At 35.2% G+C, this 21,182-nt stretch overlaps 1 protein-coding gene across 7 annotated transcripts in view; it reads left to right on the top strand.

Moving 5' to 3' along the window:
- NBEA (neurobeachin) overlaps positions 1-21,182 on the top strand; it is a 490,542-nt gene that overhangs the window by 171,470 nt on the left and 297,890 nt on the right. For all 7 annotated transcript variants that reach the window (XM_065627071.1, XM_065627076.1, XM_065627075.1 and 4 more), the window contains exons 27-31: positions 304-434; positions 1,728-1,835; positions 3,549-3,717; positions 5,118-5,213; positions 17,262-17,700. In XM_065627071.1, the coding sequence (XP_065483143.1) occupies positions 304-434; positions 1,728-1,835; positions 3,549-3,717; positions 5,118-5,213; positions 17,262-17,700 (943 nt within the window). The remainder of the gene's footprint in view (positions 1-303; positions 435-1,727; positions 1,836-3,548; positions 3,718-5,117; positions 5,214-17,261; positions 17,701-21,182) is intronic.

The raw sequence follows: 21,182 nt of genomic DNA, 5'->3' as shown, positions 1-21,182 counted from the left end.
CTGATCAATAACATATGAGAGCTCCAGTTCAACGACTAATAACTTTCAAATTTTAATATAGTGCTATAGTGGTTATATAAAATATTTAGTTGTCCAACTAAAGAATGAAATTAATAACTCACCATAACGCTTCTTTAGTACTGATAGAGAGTCCAATGTGAGAACTATGTTGCACTTACTATTTGGACATGGTTGTTGACATATCAAACTAGATGTACAGACTGCTATTAATAATTGATGTTCTGAATATAACAATAATCAGAAAATATTCTAATTCATAGCATTTTCATACCTTCTTTTTAGTTTGTTGTGTGGCTGTGAGAAACTGCTTAGAATGTCGGCAAAGGCAGAGAGAGAGGGTGAATAAGACATCATTAATCGGCAGTAAAACTCAAGATGCTCTTCAGAGTGTAACTGCATCAGCAGCAACCAAGGTAACCTTGTCTTCAGTTACGAACAAGTACAAATCTGCACCACTGCTTTAGAGGATTAGAAAATAATTGTAACTGCCTTCTCAGATATTTGGCAAGAGCTCAGGCTTTTGATACTAACTGCTGTAAAGTACAAGTGTAGGGGGCGGTATTTGAAATAAGAAAATGTTAATGCAATACTATGACTGGAGCAATTTTCAACAGCTTTTTGAGTCTTGCTTGGTCTACTTCAAAGAGCAAGTCCCCTTATTCACATCTGTCATATACACTGGCATAGCTTTTTTAATCTGTCAGGGCACTTGCAGTTTTGATGAAATCCTGCAATCACGTCTTTGGTGGTAGAACATCCGAGTCCTGGTAGCTTCAACAGACCTTTGCATGCATAGTAGACATCAGTATTTTCCAGCTGATTCTAGGAATGAAACTTGTTTAATGTTCGATTACAGCTTAATTTTTCCAATTTCATTAATTTGTTGTTCATAATTTTTTAAACTTGTTTACAGCTTTAAGACTTTGAGAGTTCTGAAACTAAAAGCTCAAAGAATTTAGCACAGCCCACGACTAAAATACAACACTTTGTGTGATGTAAAGGATTCCTTTTTTTGCCACTGTATTTTCATTTCTAAATTCAGTGGTTTTTCTTCTCTAAAGACTTTTTCAGACAGCATTTACAAACCCAGCTCCTTTCACAATATTATTGCATTAAATCTCACAAAACCATTATGTTTCTCCACATTATCACATTCAGTGCAAAGCAAACTATTATAAGGAGACTTCTTGGTGCTTAGGCATCATTTGTAATACATTATCATTTTTTAAAGAAAGCATACTAGTCTATGCTTTTATAATAATACCAGTTATTCTGTAAGTAGTCTGTAATAATTGTCAGTAAAATGAACATAAACTGATTTTTTAAAAAATATTTCTGCTCATAGTTTTTAAATTTAACACACATATTAGAAATAATTTATTGTACTGCTGTAAAGCAACTGTAATCTGAAGTAACCTTTTGTGTAAATCGTGCAAATTATTATCTTAACTCTGGGAAGAAATACGGTTGTTCTGAAATACTGGGAAGATGTAACAATTTATATCTAAATATTTAGTGTTAAGACAATAATTCAAAATATGCTTTATTTCTAGAACTTTTAAAAGTCTGTTAATGTTGGAAGTATATTGGTAGTAAAAAAGCATCTAATATTCATGAAATATCCAATAAAGGTGCCAAATAAGGATTTGAACAGAAATGCTTTGATATTTGTGGGAGGAAAAAATCTCACTACTTTTTCTTTTTAGACTCCCCTTGAAAATGTCCCTGGCAATCTTTCTCCTATAAAAGACCCTGATAGGCTTCTTCAGGATGTTGATATTAATCGTCTACGAGCAGTTGTTTTTCGTGATGTGGTGAGTAATATGTGCTGTAATACTTTCTTCTGCAACATCATCACTTATATTTTGAAAGAGATTTTGATTCTACTGGAATTAAAAATGTGTTTCATGTGTTGTGCTTCATATATTATCTGCAAACCATCTGCTCGTGGCTTTGTAACTACCAGCCACTTTCTGCACTTTAAAGTCATACTGGTAAGATATCTGAGATTAGTAGCTAACTGTGATCATCATTTAGACTTGATCTTACATTAGCCAAATAATCACAGTCAGAATAAATCAGTTATGACCTATGTTGATTATTACTAAAGGTGTCAGCTATTTGTCCAAGCAGGGTGGGAGGAAGACTTATTATATGTATTACAGAACTGCAGCAAATTGTTTTATAAAGACAATTTGTATTTCCACTAAACAAATATATACATAAACTTTATATAAATATATAGAGAAATGTTTTCCGTATTTCTTTGCAACTGTTTTTAGCATAAAAGTATGCCACAGTGTGTTTGTTTTTGAAAGCAGTACAACAGAAATTATTATTATATATACATAAATAGATATGTTTAAACTTCTTCAGTCTAAGTACAAGCGGATTGAAGACTGAAGTTAGAAATATCTTTAAAAAGACGCAAGTAGAACTTGACATATACACACAAAAATTATCTTTCAGGATGACCTGATCATCTTGAAAGGTCACGGTTGAATTTGGGTGGAGAACTTCTGTCATCTACTCTTTTCTTAACTAGAGGAGAAGGGAATAGGGGAGATATTCTTTCTGGCATTTCTATGAAAGAGCTTAAGAAGAGGATTTCTAGATATTTTAAAAATCGCAAAGACATGCAGCCAAATTAAATAACACCCAGAAAATGTGGAAAGCAAACACTGGATTTGTAATGGAAAATACATACTTGTAGAATTGAAACAAGGTGAAACCACTATAGGAGTAAATACACGCTGAAGTCTTAATTCTGCTGTGTTAAGTTTTACACCATGATAATAATAAAAGCCATTCGTGTTGAACTACAGCAACTTAAGCTCAATCAGGATGATATCTAAGCCATAGATGGTAGTTGCCATAGACCAGCAGGGCATGTGGACTGGGAGGAAAAGAAGACAGCAATGTGGTTGTGGTCCCAGCATTTAGTTAAATGAGAGCCCTGGAAAACTAGGATTGCTGCTTACAGTCCTGTTGAAGGAGAAGTCAGAATGTATGATCTAGGTTTTATTGCTGGAAGAAAAACGATGATCATAAACCTCCTGCTTGTACGTGTTACCAGAAGCTGTTATCCCAGCTTATGCACCCAGTGTTAGCTAGGAAAGCATCAGCGAGCTTAGTGTTCCCTCTCAGCAGTGGTCTCTTTGCCTTCCCATGGCAGGAGCTTTTGGAGTGTCATCCTCAGGGCATCACAGTCAGCTGCCCTTGCTGCTGAGAAGCCTTGAAAGCACCCTCAGAGCAGAATCAGGCCCCTAGACTGACAAGCCCATTGAGTCCACGGTCTCAGAGATTTCTGTAGTTGCCAAATTGCATGTAAGATTTGGTTCTTAATACATGCTGTGTGTATAGTATTCCACTGAAAATGCATTAAATCTATGTTATCCATTTACTACTATGTTAACAGATGTAACATCTCAGAAGGGTGTTATTTATATAAAGCCTTGTGATGATCTTGTGTTAAAATTCTATGGAAATGTGTGATATTATAATCTGTTCCTTTTTCTCCAACACAGGATGACAGCAAGCAGGCTCAGTTCTTAGCTTTGGCAGTAGTCTACTTTATTTCTGTTCTGATGGTCTCCAAATACCGCGATATACTAGAACCACAACGAGAAACTGCAAGATCTGGGAGCCAGGCAGGTAGAAATATCAGACAAGAAATAAATTCACCAACAAGTACAGGTATATTTGTTTTCTTCAGATGTTATTTTTCATTTTGATATGCAGATTTTTTTTATAACTGTATTTATTTTATTACGAAATATTTTTAGTGAATAGCTTAATATCTTAATAAGAAATTACTTGCCATTTTCTTCCTCTATAATCTTTCGGTTCTTTAACACACATTGGCAGATTTCAGTTACTCTATATATTTGCTTATAGGGTATGATTAATTTTCATTTGCATGTTGCTTTTTATGCCTTTTTTCTTTAATTTGAAAATAATTAAAAAGAAACAGAGTGCCTAATGGAGTTAAAGCTGTAAAGTACAAGATAGTTGATTGGCCCAACTTCCTGAATCTGTTTTTAGTTAGTAAGAACAGATATCTTTAACTCTATATTATGAAATGTATAAAGAGCAAACACAGCTGTTTGCCCATGTGAACTGCTTGTGTTTGAATGTGAAGGTTTTTTGCTAGGGTAGTGGTGAAATACCTTCTTGGAGTCCTGCTGGGTTGGTGCCTGCATTTAAAAGCCTATGGAAACAATATAATTAAAAGGAACCATTTCTATTGCCTTCTTTGACTGAACTGTTTGTGATTTTTATTAGTAGTAGTGGTTTTTACTAGCATATGTTCTTCAGCCTGAGAGGGAGGGAGTCTGTTAGCTGTCAGAACCCATCAGAAATCAGGGATCCAAACTTTATCTTGCTTTGTTTCGAATGTTTTACTCTGACAGTTCAGTAGGTTTTTTCAAGTCTGACTGGACTGATTATAACACTACATTCTGTGTTAAAAGAGCTGAAAAAAAGTAACTGAATTTGTCCATGTAGCTTTTTTGCGTGTTTTTATTCTTGTATTGATTTTTAATTGATTTCTTCATTTGTGGAGTTGCCAATGTTCAATATTCATATAATTTATCTTTGCATCATATTCACATTAAGACATTATTTTCTGATTCATCACAATGTTTTTATATGCTACTTCTATATAATTTTTAAAGTGCTCTTGTAGGCTTTCCATTTTAAATGTAATACATGAACATAGTCAATTATGAAAAATCATAACATTTTTTTGTGCCGTCCTGGTTATGTGTTATGGTTCTACACTAAGAAACTGCTGGTTTTAGTGAACTATTGCACCCATGAATGTCTTGCCTGTGTGCGTGTGTGTATATATCTATATCTACCTGTGTCCCTTTTCCCCCATGAATGTTGCTCTTGAAGTGCCCAAACAATAGGTATGCTGTTTCCTATCTCTTGATACAGAACTTGTTTTCTTCCTTTAGAAATGCATTTTTTTTGTCGATAATACCATATTTGCATGTTTCAATGAGATAGGATATCTGTCATGGATCCATAGTGGACCAGGCCACACATGAATACTAGCTGGCTCACATTTGATTCCATGATTTTCTCCACAGTTGTGGTCATACCATCTATCCCTCACCCAAGTTTGAACCATGGATTCCTTGCCAAGTTAATTCCTGAGCAGAGCTTTGCCCACTCATTTTACAAAGGTAATATTAACATCATCTCCTAACCTGTTTGGGTGTTCTTATTTAATGTAATGTAATTCAAGAACTAAGTGTGATGTAATTGTTGATAAATAAGTATACGCCTCAGGTTACATGGAGATCAGACCTGACGATACCTTAAAACTTCAACTTCCTGCCTACATTTTTCGAGGAAATCTATTTCCCACTTTTACTACCAGTTATTAGCTTTACTTATTATGAAATAATATAAAAAAAATTTTTAAAGCAGTCAGAAGGAGAGAATGGTGTGGAAAATTTTAAATGCTTTTGGTTTGTGGTTATTCCACTACAATATTAGGTCCATAAAAATAATTAGGACTATTTTAAAAATATTGCATACCACATAATGTAGTACTTTTATAGTATTCCCTTTCCCTAGATCTTTTCCTGTTCTTTTGCCTTCCTTTCTTGCTTTTTTTCTTGCCTTCTTTGATGGTATGTAACCTCTGATATTGTATGTATTGTGAATTATTTTATGCTTGTTAGTTAATGTGCTGTGCCATGCTTTTCTTGAAGGAAACCGCTTTTGTGACCAGAGCAACTATTACGTGTTTTGGGCCTGATTTGTTTTGTTTGTTTGTTTGTTTTAATAGATGCTGTATAATGTAGAGAATATGTTTCTCAGATGTCATTGCTTGAAAAAGAGTTACCTGAGTGTAACTTTAGCCAAGTTTGCATGTATATTTCCCCATTTTTCTGCATGCTCTGTGCTGTGAATACAGAATTGTGAACTAGGTTAAAAAATTTCATCTGATGAAAATGTGCTCGGTATAATTTTTAAAAATCTCAGTGGGTAAAAACATTGATTTATAAAAAGCATAATAGGTTTAAAATTGTGTGCTGTTTATAAAAACCAGAAATAGTTAACTTCCTAGTTTAGTAATAACGCAACTTTTATTTATCATACACTGTTTTGGGAGTAATATGTTAAAATAGTCATATCAGCTTAAACTATCGCTATGATAATCTGGCATTTCTTAAACTTGTGTGTGCATGTGCGTATACTATAAATTGTTTTAAATTCTAACAACTAGTAAGCAAGGGTTTGTGATTTTGATTAACAAGACTATTGTCTGCCATATAAAGAAAAAAATTTATTTTTGGATCATTCAATTTGCTAATGTAATTTTTTTTATTGTGACAGTTGCATTTCTGTGATTTAATCGATCATTGATTAAAAAAGGCACATTACAGTATGTGGCTGGTGTGTGCTTCTTATGAGTAACTACAGCTTGTGTCACGTGCCAGTTACAGGAATTTTCAACATCATTGTACTTGATATGAAACTTCTCAGTTCTCATGATGTACGATGTTTACCTTTGCCTAGTTTATTGGTGATATTATATGTGAATAAAATGTAGTATTGAAATAAAAGACTTCGAAATATGGTTTGCAGGAAAATAAATTCTACCTTTACTTACAGATGTTTGTAGGTGGTAAGATAAGGATTTAATGTTTCTTTTACTGTTATTCAAATATTGTTCACAACCTGTCTGTTATCTTATGGTGCTTAAAGGAGAAAGGACACAACCAAGAAGGAAAAAATAAACTGACGGTGTCCACGACTATCATTTAACAATAAAAATGTTTACTTCTTGATAATGTTCTATACTTCTTTTTTTGTCTTTTCTTTCTAAGGTGATCTATGGGGAGGAGAAAAGTGTGTCTCTATCTGTAGATTTACTCCTTGTCATAAGCTTGTCATAAGCTTGTCACAAGTGCCTGGGTTTCTCCTGCTAGTTTCTGATAGCTTTAAAGGGTTTGCAGTGCTTCTGAAATAGTCTGTGCTTAGTCAGACAAAGCAGAACTTGCAGAATGGAAAGAAAGCTCCCCCTCTTTTCAGTTAGGTCATACATAGTATTGCTCTTTGGAGTAATTTATTGTCACAGTATCAAGGAAAATAGCAGATCAGAACTATTCTCTTGTATCTGAAGGATGCCTGAGAAATACAGTCCCACAAAAGTAAATGTTGCCAGACTTGCTTCTTTCTGTTCACAATACCGAGAATTAGAATGAGTTAGAATTTTGGGGAGTCAAATGGCTCAGTTTCACTGCATTTCTGAAGATTAAAAAATGGAGACTTTAAATCAAGAATTATTTAAATGGAAGAGCCTGTCAAGTGGCCTTTTGGTTCATCAGATTTCTTCAGCCGACCATGATGAAGAGAAGTTCTTCAACATAATTAAGACATGGAGGTGTAGTAAGGGTGAGAATTGCATTCAAAGTGTCTTTGCCAGGTGGGGAGAGTTTTCATCTGACTAGTCAAAGACAGCAACATTCTTTCTCATTTTCACTATCTCTGTGACTGTGCCTATTGCAGTATGACCAAAAGCTCTGCACTAGATTTTCAGTTTTGTCTTGAAATCATCAGTCATATGTGTGTTGTCCTTCCTGGAAAATATCAGTAGTGAATCACTATCTGAGCTAGTCATCCTAGACTGCTTTTATAATAGGAGAAGTTAGGGTGCATTTAATGTACAATTCATCTGCCTGCTTTAGAGATCTACTTGAGAGAGAAATTTGGCACTAGAAAACCCTATCCCTTTCCTTTCAGTATAGATATCATTGTAGAACTCTGTCTTGGTCAGATTATCATGGCTTCTTTGACTAGGCTTAACTGAACTCCAGACACAAAACTTGCTTTATGACAAAAGCTGACAAAAAGTTCTTTGATCTCAGACATTTAATCCAGTCTAATGTCATTATGTGCCTTAGTAATATCCCCATCCCATAGATAGCTATAATTTGTTACATACATTTTCATAGTTGCGTATTCTTTATGAGTACTCCTTGTATATGGTTTGAAAGTTGGAACTTCATATCTGTCTAAACAATTATGTAATGTCTTCAATGTAATGATTGTCAGACACGTTCCCTTTGTACCTGGTATCTAATACCTCTGAGCAATGCATATCATTGTCCCTCCAATAGCCTCTTATTTCTTCTCTACTTAACAGTGTGCAGTGCAACTAATCTGCACCTGCCTCCATTGCAAAGTATTTTTGAATAATTATTTGTTTCCTTGTATGATTGAGGGCATTTTCAATTTCGTTCTTTTGTTTTATAAGTATTCAAGTCTCCTTTTTTTGCCTGCTGAGTGTGTGAGATCCTCGAAAGAAACTATTCCTTGCAGTCTGAAGTACTAGCAAACCCCTTTATAAAAATCTTTGCCTTTCAACTTTAGCAGCATCTTCCACAAAGATCTTGTGTGAGAAATCCTAGCTGTGTTGTATTTAGTAGGGAAGCAGTGCTAGAGCTTTATCTCTACTCATGGTGATGGGGGATGATTTGAAATCCTTTGAAAAGCTTCCTTTCGGATTCATTAGGATGGAGATAGTCCCAGCAAGCAAAGCTACTTCCCGTGGAAGGCAGACAAGCTTCTACTGTTTTATTTTGCAAGCACGTACAATAAATTAATCTTAACGTCAGAGGAGGTTCCGGTCTTTGTAGGACCGTTATCAAGGCTTATAAGGCATCTGACTTGTCAATTCCTACAGCCATTTCAAGATGAAATCTTAGGCAAGACATCATGGGTGGTTTTTACGTTTGCCCCTTTGGTCAGCAAGTGCTACCCTTGTGAACTGACTATAAAATGCTGAAATTTGTATTTCTGGAATTGTAGCTATTGGAATAGTTTAGAAAATAATGTTTTGTTCTTGGTTGGTTGATCTGGTAAGATAGGGTTGTTTTCCCAAATTGGTATTGAAAATGTCTCTGTTATGTTTGGAAGGTGTGGAAGTCAACACTGAAAAACTGAGACTAGCCCTTTCTCTTACCAGGTAGCGGGTAATCAGTACATCATTTTGAGAGCAGAAATATCTTGTCATTGGAATAAGACCCATGAGAAATAGAGGAGCCTGGTATCTTCAGTTAAGAGAAGCTAATAACCCTTATTATGTAAAACCAAGTAACCTCTTTAAATTACAGCTATGAATTTGAAGTAGTTTTAGCTATGGTGGTCAGGATCATTTAAGATGATATTTCTGAATTCTGGTCATTATTCAAGATATCCTTGCTTACCTTGAAGGTTTATTGGACTGCTCTTTCTTTCAACAGCACTTCCAAATCTCCAGCAGTGGAAAAGTGTGAATAATCTTTTTTTACGCTTCAGCTTGCAACCTGTTAATTACCAAGCACACAATTATTGTTAACCTAGTAACAGAAAGATATTTTCAGTCAAAACCTGACATTTCCACTTAAAATTACTCAGGAGTGCTTCGGCAATGAAAGCATTGCAACAGTGCAATTCACCCAGTTGTGGGAAGGAAATCATTATGTAGCTTTTTGCAACCTTTTATCAAAAATGGATTGGCTTTTCAACTCCCTTGATATCACTGTCTGTATTTTTCCCGAAGCACTGTGAACAGATTTCTTAAAGGTGTGTGCTGTGGATGAACTGAAAGCTATTGATTTTTTTTTTCTTGGCAGAACAAACTATATTAAAAGTTGCAGGAATAGCTTTTTCCTTTGAAGACAGGTCAAGCATCAAATTTTTCTGATCTCATATGTGTACTGTACTCTGGGTATTCTACATAGCTACACTATTGTTTGTATTCCTAATGTAGTAGCATAGAGATTTCCAGCCTATTTTTAAACTAAGTATTTTGCATAAGTGTAAAATTTTAACTATGCAAAGTGGGCTAATGGACTAATTTCCGTTGCCTGTCAAAATATCCTTTACCTCCACAAAATCCTGACAGAATTCATGGCTCTCATCTTCCTCAAAATCTATTTACACGTATTTTTTCAAGAAACTGAGTAAATGTTATAAGGGACAAGGATGATAATCATGAGGATCCTAAAAATAAAATTCTACAGAATTTCTGCCTGCAGCTCGAAATTGTCATGTTGCTTTTCTGATGAAATATGTGCTGCCTGTTCCAGCTGCCTCTGAGATAACGTACATTTGAAGATCATGAGATAATGATAAATACATCTTGATCTAATATTTATTGCCCTACATCAACTGCTTAAGACATCAGAAGATAGATTTGCACATGTATTTCATTATTAATTTATTGATCATTATGTATGCATGAAGTGGTTGTAATGGCTTTTTTTTAAAGTAACATTAATAATTCTTTTCATTTGTACAAATTACAGATCTTTTTAAAGTTCTTTGATTTTTCAAAGTAGTGCTTAATATAAAATATTTTTAATTTTAAGTTTGATCACATCTATGGAACATACTCTGTGCTTCACTTTTGTGGCTGGATAGTGTAACCTAGATGACAGGGTTTTTTTTATTTTTAATTACTTTTGCAAGAAATGTCTGATCACCAAAAAAAATCATCTTTCTCAGAATGGGTCAGAAATACAGATGTTGTCATAGATGACTGCCAACTGCTCTGTTTTTTCATTAAGTGTTTTTGAGTTTACACAAGACAAAAATAAAAATAAATAATTGAAACTGACAACAGCTAGGGAAATTCACCTAGAAAAAAATACATGTTACCATATTGTTTCTAACTTATATTTGCTTTTTGTTTCAAGTGTAAACAGCTGCTGTTATACTCTGAAGTTGACCTTTCTTTGATACAGCTTTTGGGTTTCTTAGATTTATTTTATCTTAAGTCTTTTTTAGTTAATGCCTAGGTAGTGCATTGTTTTGGGACTGCTGGTATTTTGTTTGGCAACCAGGTGATCAATCAGACTGATTTACAAATGTCTTAACTATCAGGCACTTAGTGAAAGAGGTTTGATTAGTAAAGGAAGAATCAAGATGTTTATTAAATTGCAGATCAAGAGCTATGTCTGTCATAAGGGGCTTTTTCAATACTCTGGTCAAGGTAGAAGGAGCTGCCCTTTGTGCCTGCTTGAGTTCAGGAGCAATTGTGGGGAAAGAAACCAATGATAAGACTTTTGAGGAATTTTGCAAATAGAAGAAATTTCTAGTGAGCAAAAAGAGAAGACTTGCACTTTCAGGTGTCCATCTGTCGAAAACAGCTGATGGTAACTCTGTTCTCTGCCATGCAGGCTCTTCGTCACTTCCCAACTTTGATTTCCCCACCCTCATTCTCTCCTGCTCCCTTTCTCTGCTATTTCAGAGCCTTTCTATTTTTCCTGTTCCAGTACTACAACCTTCCACCTCACAAATCCACTCTGGTTAAAAGGAAATTCGCAACCCTCTGTCTTAAATCTCCTGTCTCAAGATCTGAACCAGTTCTGGCAGGAATTTCCCAAACCGGGATAAATGGTTTGGCTAAATAACAGATGTGGGCTAAATGCAGGCTGTATTTATCAAATGTGTTCCTAGATGAAAGCCTGATAGTGCAAGCATGACAAATAGTAACCCTGAGCCAGCCTCTTTTTCCTCACTTTTTTATAATTCAGTTAACAAGGAGACTTGTTTAAAAAATGTTTAGAACAACAAATGAGTTCTGCAAAATAAAAAGCAGTGTTTCTCAGGTAGCCTTGCTTCAGAAATAACAGAACCACATGAACTTCATTAGTGTGGCACAAACAAATTTGCCTGTTAATACATAGTTATTACATTAAGAGTAATGCTGGCCAGGCTGGCAAAATGAGTACATGTTATGTGGTTGGGCCACGACCAGGGTCGCTATACAGGGAGTTTTTACTATGGTCTCTTTATAACTTTCACATAGAAATAGAAGTGCCAATAGGAGAAAAGGCCCCGAGTAGATACAGAGCAACTTGGTGTCTTGATGTTTCCTATAGGGTGATTCTTCCCACTGTTGTGCCTCCACCTCTGAGGACATTTCCACAGCAAGTCCATTCTTGGCGACTCCTTTCAGTGTACTTTTAAATAAGACCCCTATTACTCTTTGGTAATTACTCTTTGGTTCTGTCGCAATTCTTAGTTTCTCATCTCAGTTTAATTGTGCTGCTTCTCATATGTGAAAACTAATAGACTGATGTTGCTAGGAAGAATTTTTTAACTCTCTTTGTAGCCTCGAGCTTAGGAGTTGGTTAGTTGACTCTACCACCTATGGAGGAAGCTGTAATATCACTGCCTGGTTGGTTTGAAAGCATTTTCAGCTTCTAGTCCCTGAAAGTTTGTAGAGTACTACAAAGGGGTTTATAAAAGGCAGCTAATAAGGTTATTGTCAATTCCTTAAGATAGCTACACAGAAAATAACTCATTTTCTAGTGCACACGCAGACTGAAAGGTGGCAGCAACTCCTCTATCAAGATGGTCCCACAGCTCCTGTTACCAAATGTCGCTGTATTGTTTTCAGCAGAAATTTGACAAGGATTTGGGCCGGTGTGACTTTCAAATAAATGTTCAGCCATATTGTAAGCAGTTAATAATTTTCCTACTTTTTTACTTTTTAAAATTTTCAGCTGATTTTTATCTAGTAGGGGGATTTAATGACAAGAAAAATAAAAGACACCACAGGAATATACACACAATTTTTCAAATGTTTTTATGTAAATAAAGATTAAAAGTAGAATATTTTGTGTTGGTTTTTTTTATAATGGTGAATTTTTTTATATTTACCACAGATGTAAAATGTCTCATTATTAAGTTAATGAACGGGGTGGGGGCAGGTATATTTTTTTAGGTGTGTAGAAGCAGTTCAAGATCGATTTAGGTAACTCAGTAGGTTAAAACAATTAAAATGCACTTCATAAATCACGAGCAAACAAGATATTTTAGGGAAGGAGCGTGACGGATGAGGTCACCAGATATACAATATGTCATTTAGTTAACTTAAGCCCATATTTTTCCCATAATGTAGTAGATGAACTCATCAGTTACAATGAAAAACAGTAAGAAAGAGGCATCTGGCTTCCAACTGCCTGTTTCTGACAGGGTTGAGATCACGAGTTCTAGTAATGTTTCTGCTTTGTCTACTGACATGGCCTTGTGCTGCAGAAAACTGATGAGGTTTGCTGCAAATTTACAGGCTTACTGTCAAAATGTTAAAACATAGACAGATGCAATCAGTTATATTTTTGCTTCTGTTCATGTTTATTATTTTGCGAAGTTTCTTTGAGTAGGATTTTTTATAAAAGCATACTCGTTACTGGTTTAAGATTTTTCTCAATAACATTATGAAGCAGTATTCTTCACTCCTGAATTCTGAAGGCAACAGGAGTGCTATGGCATGGTATAAATAAACCTAGAATAAAACTTGTGGCTATGCAGTGTTGTAACTAAAATTTTTTGGGGTTTGTGACCTATGCTCAGAAGTTTATAATTTACCTAAAATAGTACTAATAATAATGCTGATCCAGAAGGACTTATATCTTTTCAGATATATTTACCTGAATTTCACAAATACTAATTTTCTGGTATTCTTATTTGAGAGGCAGTTAAGCAGTTTTATCTGTTCTGAGTTTATTTTCCTATGATTTACAAAAAGTAAATTGGACCTTTTAAACCCACCAAACTTGCTTGATGTTTTAAGAATGAGATGGATTTCAGTAGTTTTAGAGATTCTTATTCATAGTGATAAATCAGAATAAGCTTAATTGACTAGGTGCAGCATATTTATATTAGATACTGGAGACACAGTAAGAAAAGTAAAGATGCAAGTCTAGTTTCTGTGGATATCAAGTATCCATACACTTACCTGTGTGTAGAATAACTATTTTGATATTGTTTTCCTAAATCACTTTAGTTAGCACCGTACATTGTATAGTATGTCATATCTAAATTCTATATGCACAAATTTAATTTTCCTTCCATTTTTAACTTGAAATGGTGCAATCCTCTGTAACTACTCCTACATTTATACAGTCCTAAAATTACATTCAGCCCTTGGAAGGCGACCCTGAGGCTGATGTGGCCCCCAGTGAAAATGGGTTTGACACCCCTGCCCTAGGCTTTTTATTCTCATTTGGGAACAAAGGATTACAAGGCACCTGCTGAGTAATTAAGTACAACCCTATTTATAGAGTCTTGAAATTAGTTTGGATTTTTGAATTTACAACTCTAACTGGAAGGCTATTCCAGAATCTTAATTCCATAGTGATGGCTGTCACTTCTCAGTCTAAATGTATTCTTGGTGAGTTTGCACTCAATTTTTCTCAGGCTAATTCTTCTATTTAGCTTAGTTCCTTTTTCTGGAGTTTTCGTCCTGAAAATATATGTATAATAGTTGTTGTATACCTTCTCAGTATTAGATTGGCCAGACTGTTTCGGCCAAACTGTTTTGTGCAACAGTTGATCTCTGTAGTTCTCCATAGTGGCACTTCCATGTTCCTCGAATATATCTGTATATGCAGTATTCCATAATGAACCCTCTAATGCCGTTAATACTTAACTCTTGCAGGAGATATTTCTTCAGAAAAGTTTGGAATCACAGTTGCCTTTTCCATGGTAGTGTTGTACCAGTAATTGAATAATTACCCAGTGGCTGATGTATCTAGGGCTTTCTCTTCAGTCATTTCCAGTTGATGAATTCCACTTACAATGGGAATCTCTGTGTTAGTTGCTGGATGCACAGCTTTTCACTATTAAGTGTAATTTGCAGTTCTGTCATAATTATTTCTTATAATCGTCCTTCTGTGTGTCAGTTGTAACTTATAACTTCATCATCAGCAAATTTCAACAGAATAGTTTTTACTTTTTTATCTGAAATCTTCATTAAAAATTAAAAGAGAGAATTCCCATGGTAGTTTTCCTCAGTCTGATGTTTTTCCTTTTAAAGATATTTGATGGCTCTTTCTTAGCCAGTTTCTTTTCCTGCCTTCTATTAATTTCCAGGTTCTCCTGACTAAATTACTATATGTTGTGACAACCCTAGCTTTAGTGAATTTTACAACATTGCCCCTTATTTTCTTTGAGCAATAAATATTTAAAAAGCTCTTTTAGCAAAGCCATTTTATAATCTGTCTCATTCCATTTCATTTCTATTCTTTACGCTAAAATAAATCCTGAAATCTTGCTTGCTGTTGAAGTCTCGTTGTCCAGATGATTTTTTCCTCTTTTTTAAAAAGAAAAACTGTGTGTAGTGTTCTCCAGTCATAGGTTCTTGTCTCCTGTTTGACAAAAGTACTTGCTACTAGACCAGTCATTTCATGGGCTGTTTCTTCCAAAATTGGCTTGGAGTCAATTTATTCCCATTATTTCAATACATTAAAATCTTTCTTCTGGTTTAGTTAGGGTATTTGAGTTCCCACAACTGCATTCCTATTAGCTTTACTATCTTTAGTTTTGTGTTCAGCGTTGTTGGCCTTGATGAAAATTGAGGTTGGGTGTATTCTAGCTTCCCCATGTAGTGGACTGTCTTTTTTTTTTTAGTGTCCTCTTTTCATTTACATAATAATGGAACCTTATGCTATTTTACTTACCATACATTACAAGGGCAACAATCTGCTTGACTGCCAGTGCAAGTCCTACTCTTCCCTTGACTTGAGAAGTGTTGTCTTTGTGTGGGTGAAGTTTAAAGTAGCAAACAAGCAAAAAATTCATGAGCATCATTCTGTGGATCAGATGTCCTTCTGTGCCAAATATAGGCAGTACTAAGTAGATATGGATTTTTTTTTTGTTTCTTCCTGGCCAGGGCCAGGCAGATGCTAAGTGCATTTTATGCAGCTCATAAATCCAGTTTCTACTTCCTGCTTCACAAAGCAGGGCTCATATCTATTTGATAAGACGTGTTTAATGCACTTAAGGGAATGAGAAGAAGGAAGTGGCTTCAGCATTTATGGCTGTCAAAAGAAGAAAACAGTACTTTTTATAATGGGTTGTTCTGCTTTGTACTTTTAGAAGCCTCTTTTGTTCTATCTATATGTGTTTGTTAACACTTGTACACATGAAGAGTTTTAGACTACCATTAGTTCAAACACCTAAATAATCTCATATAGAATTTGTATGTGCACAAGCATACACACACACTCCTGCCCATATGGTAGATACATAAATATTTTACACCTGACTGTATCAAACAATCGGTAATAAGTTATGTGATCGTTGTTATATTATTGAAGGACATTTTGTTTGGAATAGGCAGAAGGGCAGAGCTTCATCTAAGTATGCTGCATTTTCCATAATATTTAAGTGCTATATCAGAACCATCAAAAAAAGAAAAAGTTTGTAATCATACACAGGTGAGATAAATTTTATAATCAAGACAAGTGATCTGATGAAAATAAGGTAGTTTGAAAATAAATTTAAAAATCAGTTTTAGTGCAAGCTTTTTGTCATTAAAAATAGCCACAGTCCATTGCTCTAAAAAATGTAACCAAAAAGATTAATATGGAAGTTATTCACAGCTCTAGCTAACTTTCTACTAAGCACAGCAAATTATTCTTATTTAATGAAGTTATTGTGTCTGTTTCATTGAAGTGATTAATAAAGGTATGCGTTTCTCGGTTACAAGATGTTGTAGAGTCCGTTGCAATCTGGAAATGTTCCAGACTCAACAGATTTCACTTTCTTGTCTCCACAAAGCTTCGTTTATTTTGTTCTTAACATTTGCTAGAAAGAATTACAGAATTTTACCTTTTGTGGGGAAGGGCAGTTACATAAAGACTGAAAAATAACACTTCTTATTTTCATTCATGTGTAAATAAATTTATATTCAGTGTAATGATGTGTGTGTAAAAATGTGTACAATACAAATTTTAAACAAAAGGTAAAGCAAACAAAAGGTTTAGCCATTTTCTTTTGAATGCAAGCTTAATATTTGCTAACAGCAATAAAAAGGCTGAATTTTATAGTAATCCTAAAGCATAAGTAATTGCATTTTTCTCTTCCAGTAGTCTCAGAGATCATACAGAAATGCAGTCAATAGGTTATAATTGTTAATGTTGTTTTTGCCGGCAGTATTCTGCTATTTGATTACTGTGTGAGTAGTGGGCTGTAATTTCTAAATGTCACTGAGCTTGCATAATGCAACTTTGGGCATCCTCTTCCAAGCCTTTATGTATGCCAAACAGCTGTTGAAAGCAAAAGGTTTTGCATGTAGAATGAGTTTTTAAGGTGTCAACTACTAAGATTAGTGGGCTTTCTAACATTTACGTTTCTGTCTTTTAAAACCTCGTGATCGTATTTTTAGGAAAAAAATTCAAACTAAGTTATAATTATTGTTCATAATCTCTATTTCACTGCAGAGACACCAACTGTATTTCCAGAAAATATCAAAGATAAAGAAACACCGACACCAGTTGAAGACATTCAGCTGGAAAGCTCTATTCCTCATACAGATTCTGGAATTGGAGATGAACAGATGCCCAATATTTTGAATGGGACAGACTTGGAGACCAGCACAGGCCCTGATGCTATGAGCGAGCTGTTGTCTACTTTGTCTTCGGAAGTGAAGAAATCTCAGGAGAGCTTAACGGAAAGCCCCAGTGAGATCTTGAAACCCGCATCATCGATATCCAGCATCAGCCAAAGTAAAGGCATCAATGTCAAGGAAATACTGAAAAGTCTTGTGGCAGCCCCTGTTGAAATTGCAGAATGTGGTCCGGATCCGATCCCTTACCCAGATCCTGCACTGAAGAGAGAGGCTCATGCTATTCTTCCCATGCAGTTTCACTCGTTTGACAGGTATATGGCTGGATTTATTATTTTATATTGATATTATTCAGAAATTTGGGGGATTTTTTTAACATGGTTATTCTTCTATTGGTTTGTATTAGACTATATTAAAAAATAGCTGCATTACTTCTTTTCTGTGTTACCAATACAGACCGTATGGACGAAAGTAATTCACCTTGTTTTTCTCTGTCAGCAGTGAATAAAACTCTACTAGGTACTTGGGAAACAAGCCTTTTGTCAAGAAATACTTTTGCAATGAAATCTTTTTTCCTTGAAAGGAGGATTTTAGTGAGGAGGAGGAGGGGTAATATCTGCTGATACAGAGCAGACTGTGCAGAAAATTAGCTGAATATTCTTTCAAAGGCTTAAATCTTAATTGGATCCATCATTGCACTGTTTTCTGGTACTGAAATGCTTTTACCATGGCAAATTGTTTGCATGGTCATGGTGGAAACCAGTTTCCTTTTAGGTCTTTAAAAAGCAAATACATTCAGAAGTTAGTGTTTAAAAATAAACCACTGAACATTTCCACAAAGAATCCTTTGTTTCCTTTCTGAGATTGTAGATTCCAAGCTTCTAATTAATATACTTTTCTTTAGATGTCCAGTCCATCTCAGTTATCCTGAACATAGAAGTTGTGTTAAGATATGCAATCGACAGCATCCTTCTAGAAGGGTAACTTGTTCCACTATAGGCTCAATCTTAACCCGTGCAAAGAGCTAACTCTTAGTGCATGTTGGTGCGGTTACATTTTCCAGTATGACAAGATCCCTGCAGTTTCTTCATAAGAATGTTTTTAAAAAATAAAAAAAATGAATCAAGACCTAACTCAAAGATATGGTAAATCATGTGTCAAAATTTTAAGCAAAGTTGTAGAAATATATTAGTTCATCATACAGGTACAGGAATGAAAATTCTGAGGAGAAAAGTAAAACAAGAAAATGGCTATGTTATGATTTATGAGAAAAATCCATCTGAATTTACCCTGCAAAAATGCTGCAAATGTCTTCATTGAAGTCTTAAGAAAAAAAATACGCAATCAATGTTTTCAGCGTCACATAAACAGTAAAGTTCTAGAAGATACATAAAAATTTTAAAATAAAAATTAAGAGGCACTTTTTCATTAGGAATTCCATAGAAAAACTGATGCCTTTTGTTTGTGTGTATATGTACACGTATACATGCTTCATGTCTAGACCATACTGATTGTGGTAGGCATTTCATATGAAAAGTTTGCTTAGGAGCCTAGAGGGTTTAGTGTGGTTTTTTTTCCCTACCCTGTTACTCTGCTGACCAAGTTGTGATTCCATGATTTACTGCACAAAGTGTACAGCTACATTTGTAGCGGTGACCTATGTCATACCATATCAACCCTTGGCGTTGTTCACTTCTTTGGCAAAAAAAGTGATAATGGTTCAAGTTTAGGAAAAACAAGACCCATTTGTATCAATTTTGTTGGGGTATTTTTTTCTCTTCAATAGACCATCCTGCTATCTGGTTTTGGTGAGTGAGGTAGGTCATGCTTTTTGATACCAGCAAAATCAGCAGGTTCATGCAGGTCCCAGCAGATCAGGAAGTGTCAAATTCTTATCTACAACTAAAGTTTTATTGAACCGTGGGCTTCTCATTAAAAATACTAATATTCTTAGCTGACAGGACCTCAACTGGCTGGTTGCACCTCATAGCTGTATCAATGAATAACCACCACTGTCCAGGCAAAGACTTCTTTGTGCACTTTGCTCATGTTTTCAGAGCACTTACTTGACCACTGTAGCAATCTTTGGAGGCAAAAGATGGGTGGTGGTGTCACTTTTCTTTTTCAAATTACAAAGCAGGAGCAGACTGAGATCCTGACCCTATAACTTTTCATGGGGAGTGAAACAAAGGTTGGGGGCGAAATCTTGAATAGTATATTGAAATAATATTAAAATTACTTAAAATATTGTGAAAGCAACACGAATTTTAGCTTGTGGTGGTTTACAAACATTTTGTGTTGCCTGTAGTATCCCAATTGTCACTGGAATACTGGATAAAATTACAGCTTGATTGCTTTTCCATGCTTGCTCATGTAAATAGAGTTTCTTTTACTGATATTAACTAATAAATAATATGCTCTGCATGCTTTTCAAAAGCTAACACTATGCCTGTGGACCATATTTTTGTAGGATCTTCTGTTGCTGTATATTGTGCAGCTTTTGGTACTTCGCCGAGCAATGTGTCTGTTGGTCACATTTATTCTCTTTAGGGAGAATCATGAGCAATGGAGTGTATTGTTTTGTCAGGGTTTATTTGTTTCAGTTTTTATAAAACATACACAGTGATTCCATATTTATAGTCAAATTGAGGTTAGAGAAATGTGGGGTTTGCTTTAGTCAAAATATATCTTTAGTCCTTGTGGGGCTAGAATTTATTTTATTTTTGCATTTGGATGGCTGAGTGCCTCATAAAAAAAGAGCTGATGTAATAATTAATTAGTAGAAAAGTGATGGTGTCTTTGTCGTTTTAAAAATATTTCTTTAACTGTAATCACCGATCTTACATGCAGGGAAATGCCATATAAAGCAAACTCCTGTAAATAGACTTGAAGTTAAGAATTCTGTTTTATCATTTAATATTATATGTTTTGCTCTGCATGTTCTTTTAATTGTACATTGCTAATATGTTCATAAGAGTCATTCTGTAATGGGCTACAGTGTGTTCTTCTGTAGAATTTGTGAAGTTATAGATGAAATATAAAAGCAGAAAATGTGCCCAGCATGTTTTATCGAATAGGACTTGTGCGTAGCTAATGTATGCAGCAGTCCAAGTACTATCGAATGTAAATGATGAGGTGATATTGATGAAAGGAGGGGATTGAGGTCTCGGGGGGCGCTGATGACGGATTGAACAGAAGCGGCCTTGCACCGCACGTAACTCAAGTCTGTCGTCTTCACCGCTCAAAGCCGTAATGGGAGGTGGCAGTCTGAAATGAGTTGCCACGGCAAAGAGTATTATTTTTGAAATGCTTTCACACAAATCACTAGGCCCTGCATACAACTTAGTTTCATGCTTTAATGTCATCAGGAGGCACAAATTGGTGTGTCTAATTGTTTGCCACCTGCCAGCAAAATGAGCTGCCAGCCAGCCAGACGGGTTTGATTGTCTGTCAGCTCTTCAATAGATTGAGAGTGACAACATCAAAAATTTCACTTCAAACTCTGAAGCTTTGAGCAGCTTTTCAGAGACCTCTTCCCCACAAGTGCTTCTGGACAACTGCATTTTTCAATTAGTTTTCAATATATTGCTGCCTTCTGCCTCATCTGTCTTAAGGTAGCTGTAATTACATTATGAGCTATATAAACAGATTTCTGGGACACTGGAGCCTGGATCCTCAAAGTTATGACATGTCTTTTAACGTCAGACTGAATTATTTGAAAATGGCATCCAGGATGACATTTTTAGAAGCAAACACAAAGGGTTATTTCACCTAGATTTGCAACTAATGGAGCATA

This window comes from Caloenas nicobarica, chromosome 1, assembly GCF_036013445.1.
Source record: "Caloenas nicobarica isolate bCalNic1 chromosome 1, bCalNic1.hap1, whole genome shotgun sequence".
NCBI lineage: Eukaryota > Metazoa > Chordata > Aves > Columbiformes > Columbidae > Caloenas > Caloenas nicobarica.
Note: the sequence above shows the minus strand (reverse complement) of the source record. Positions and strands in the feature narration are given on the sequence as shown.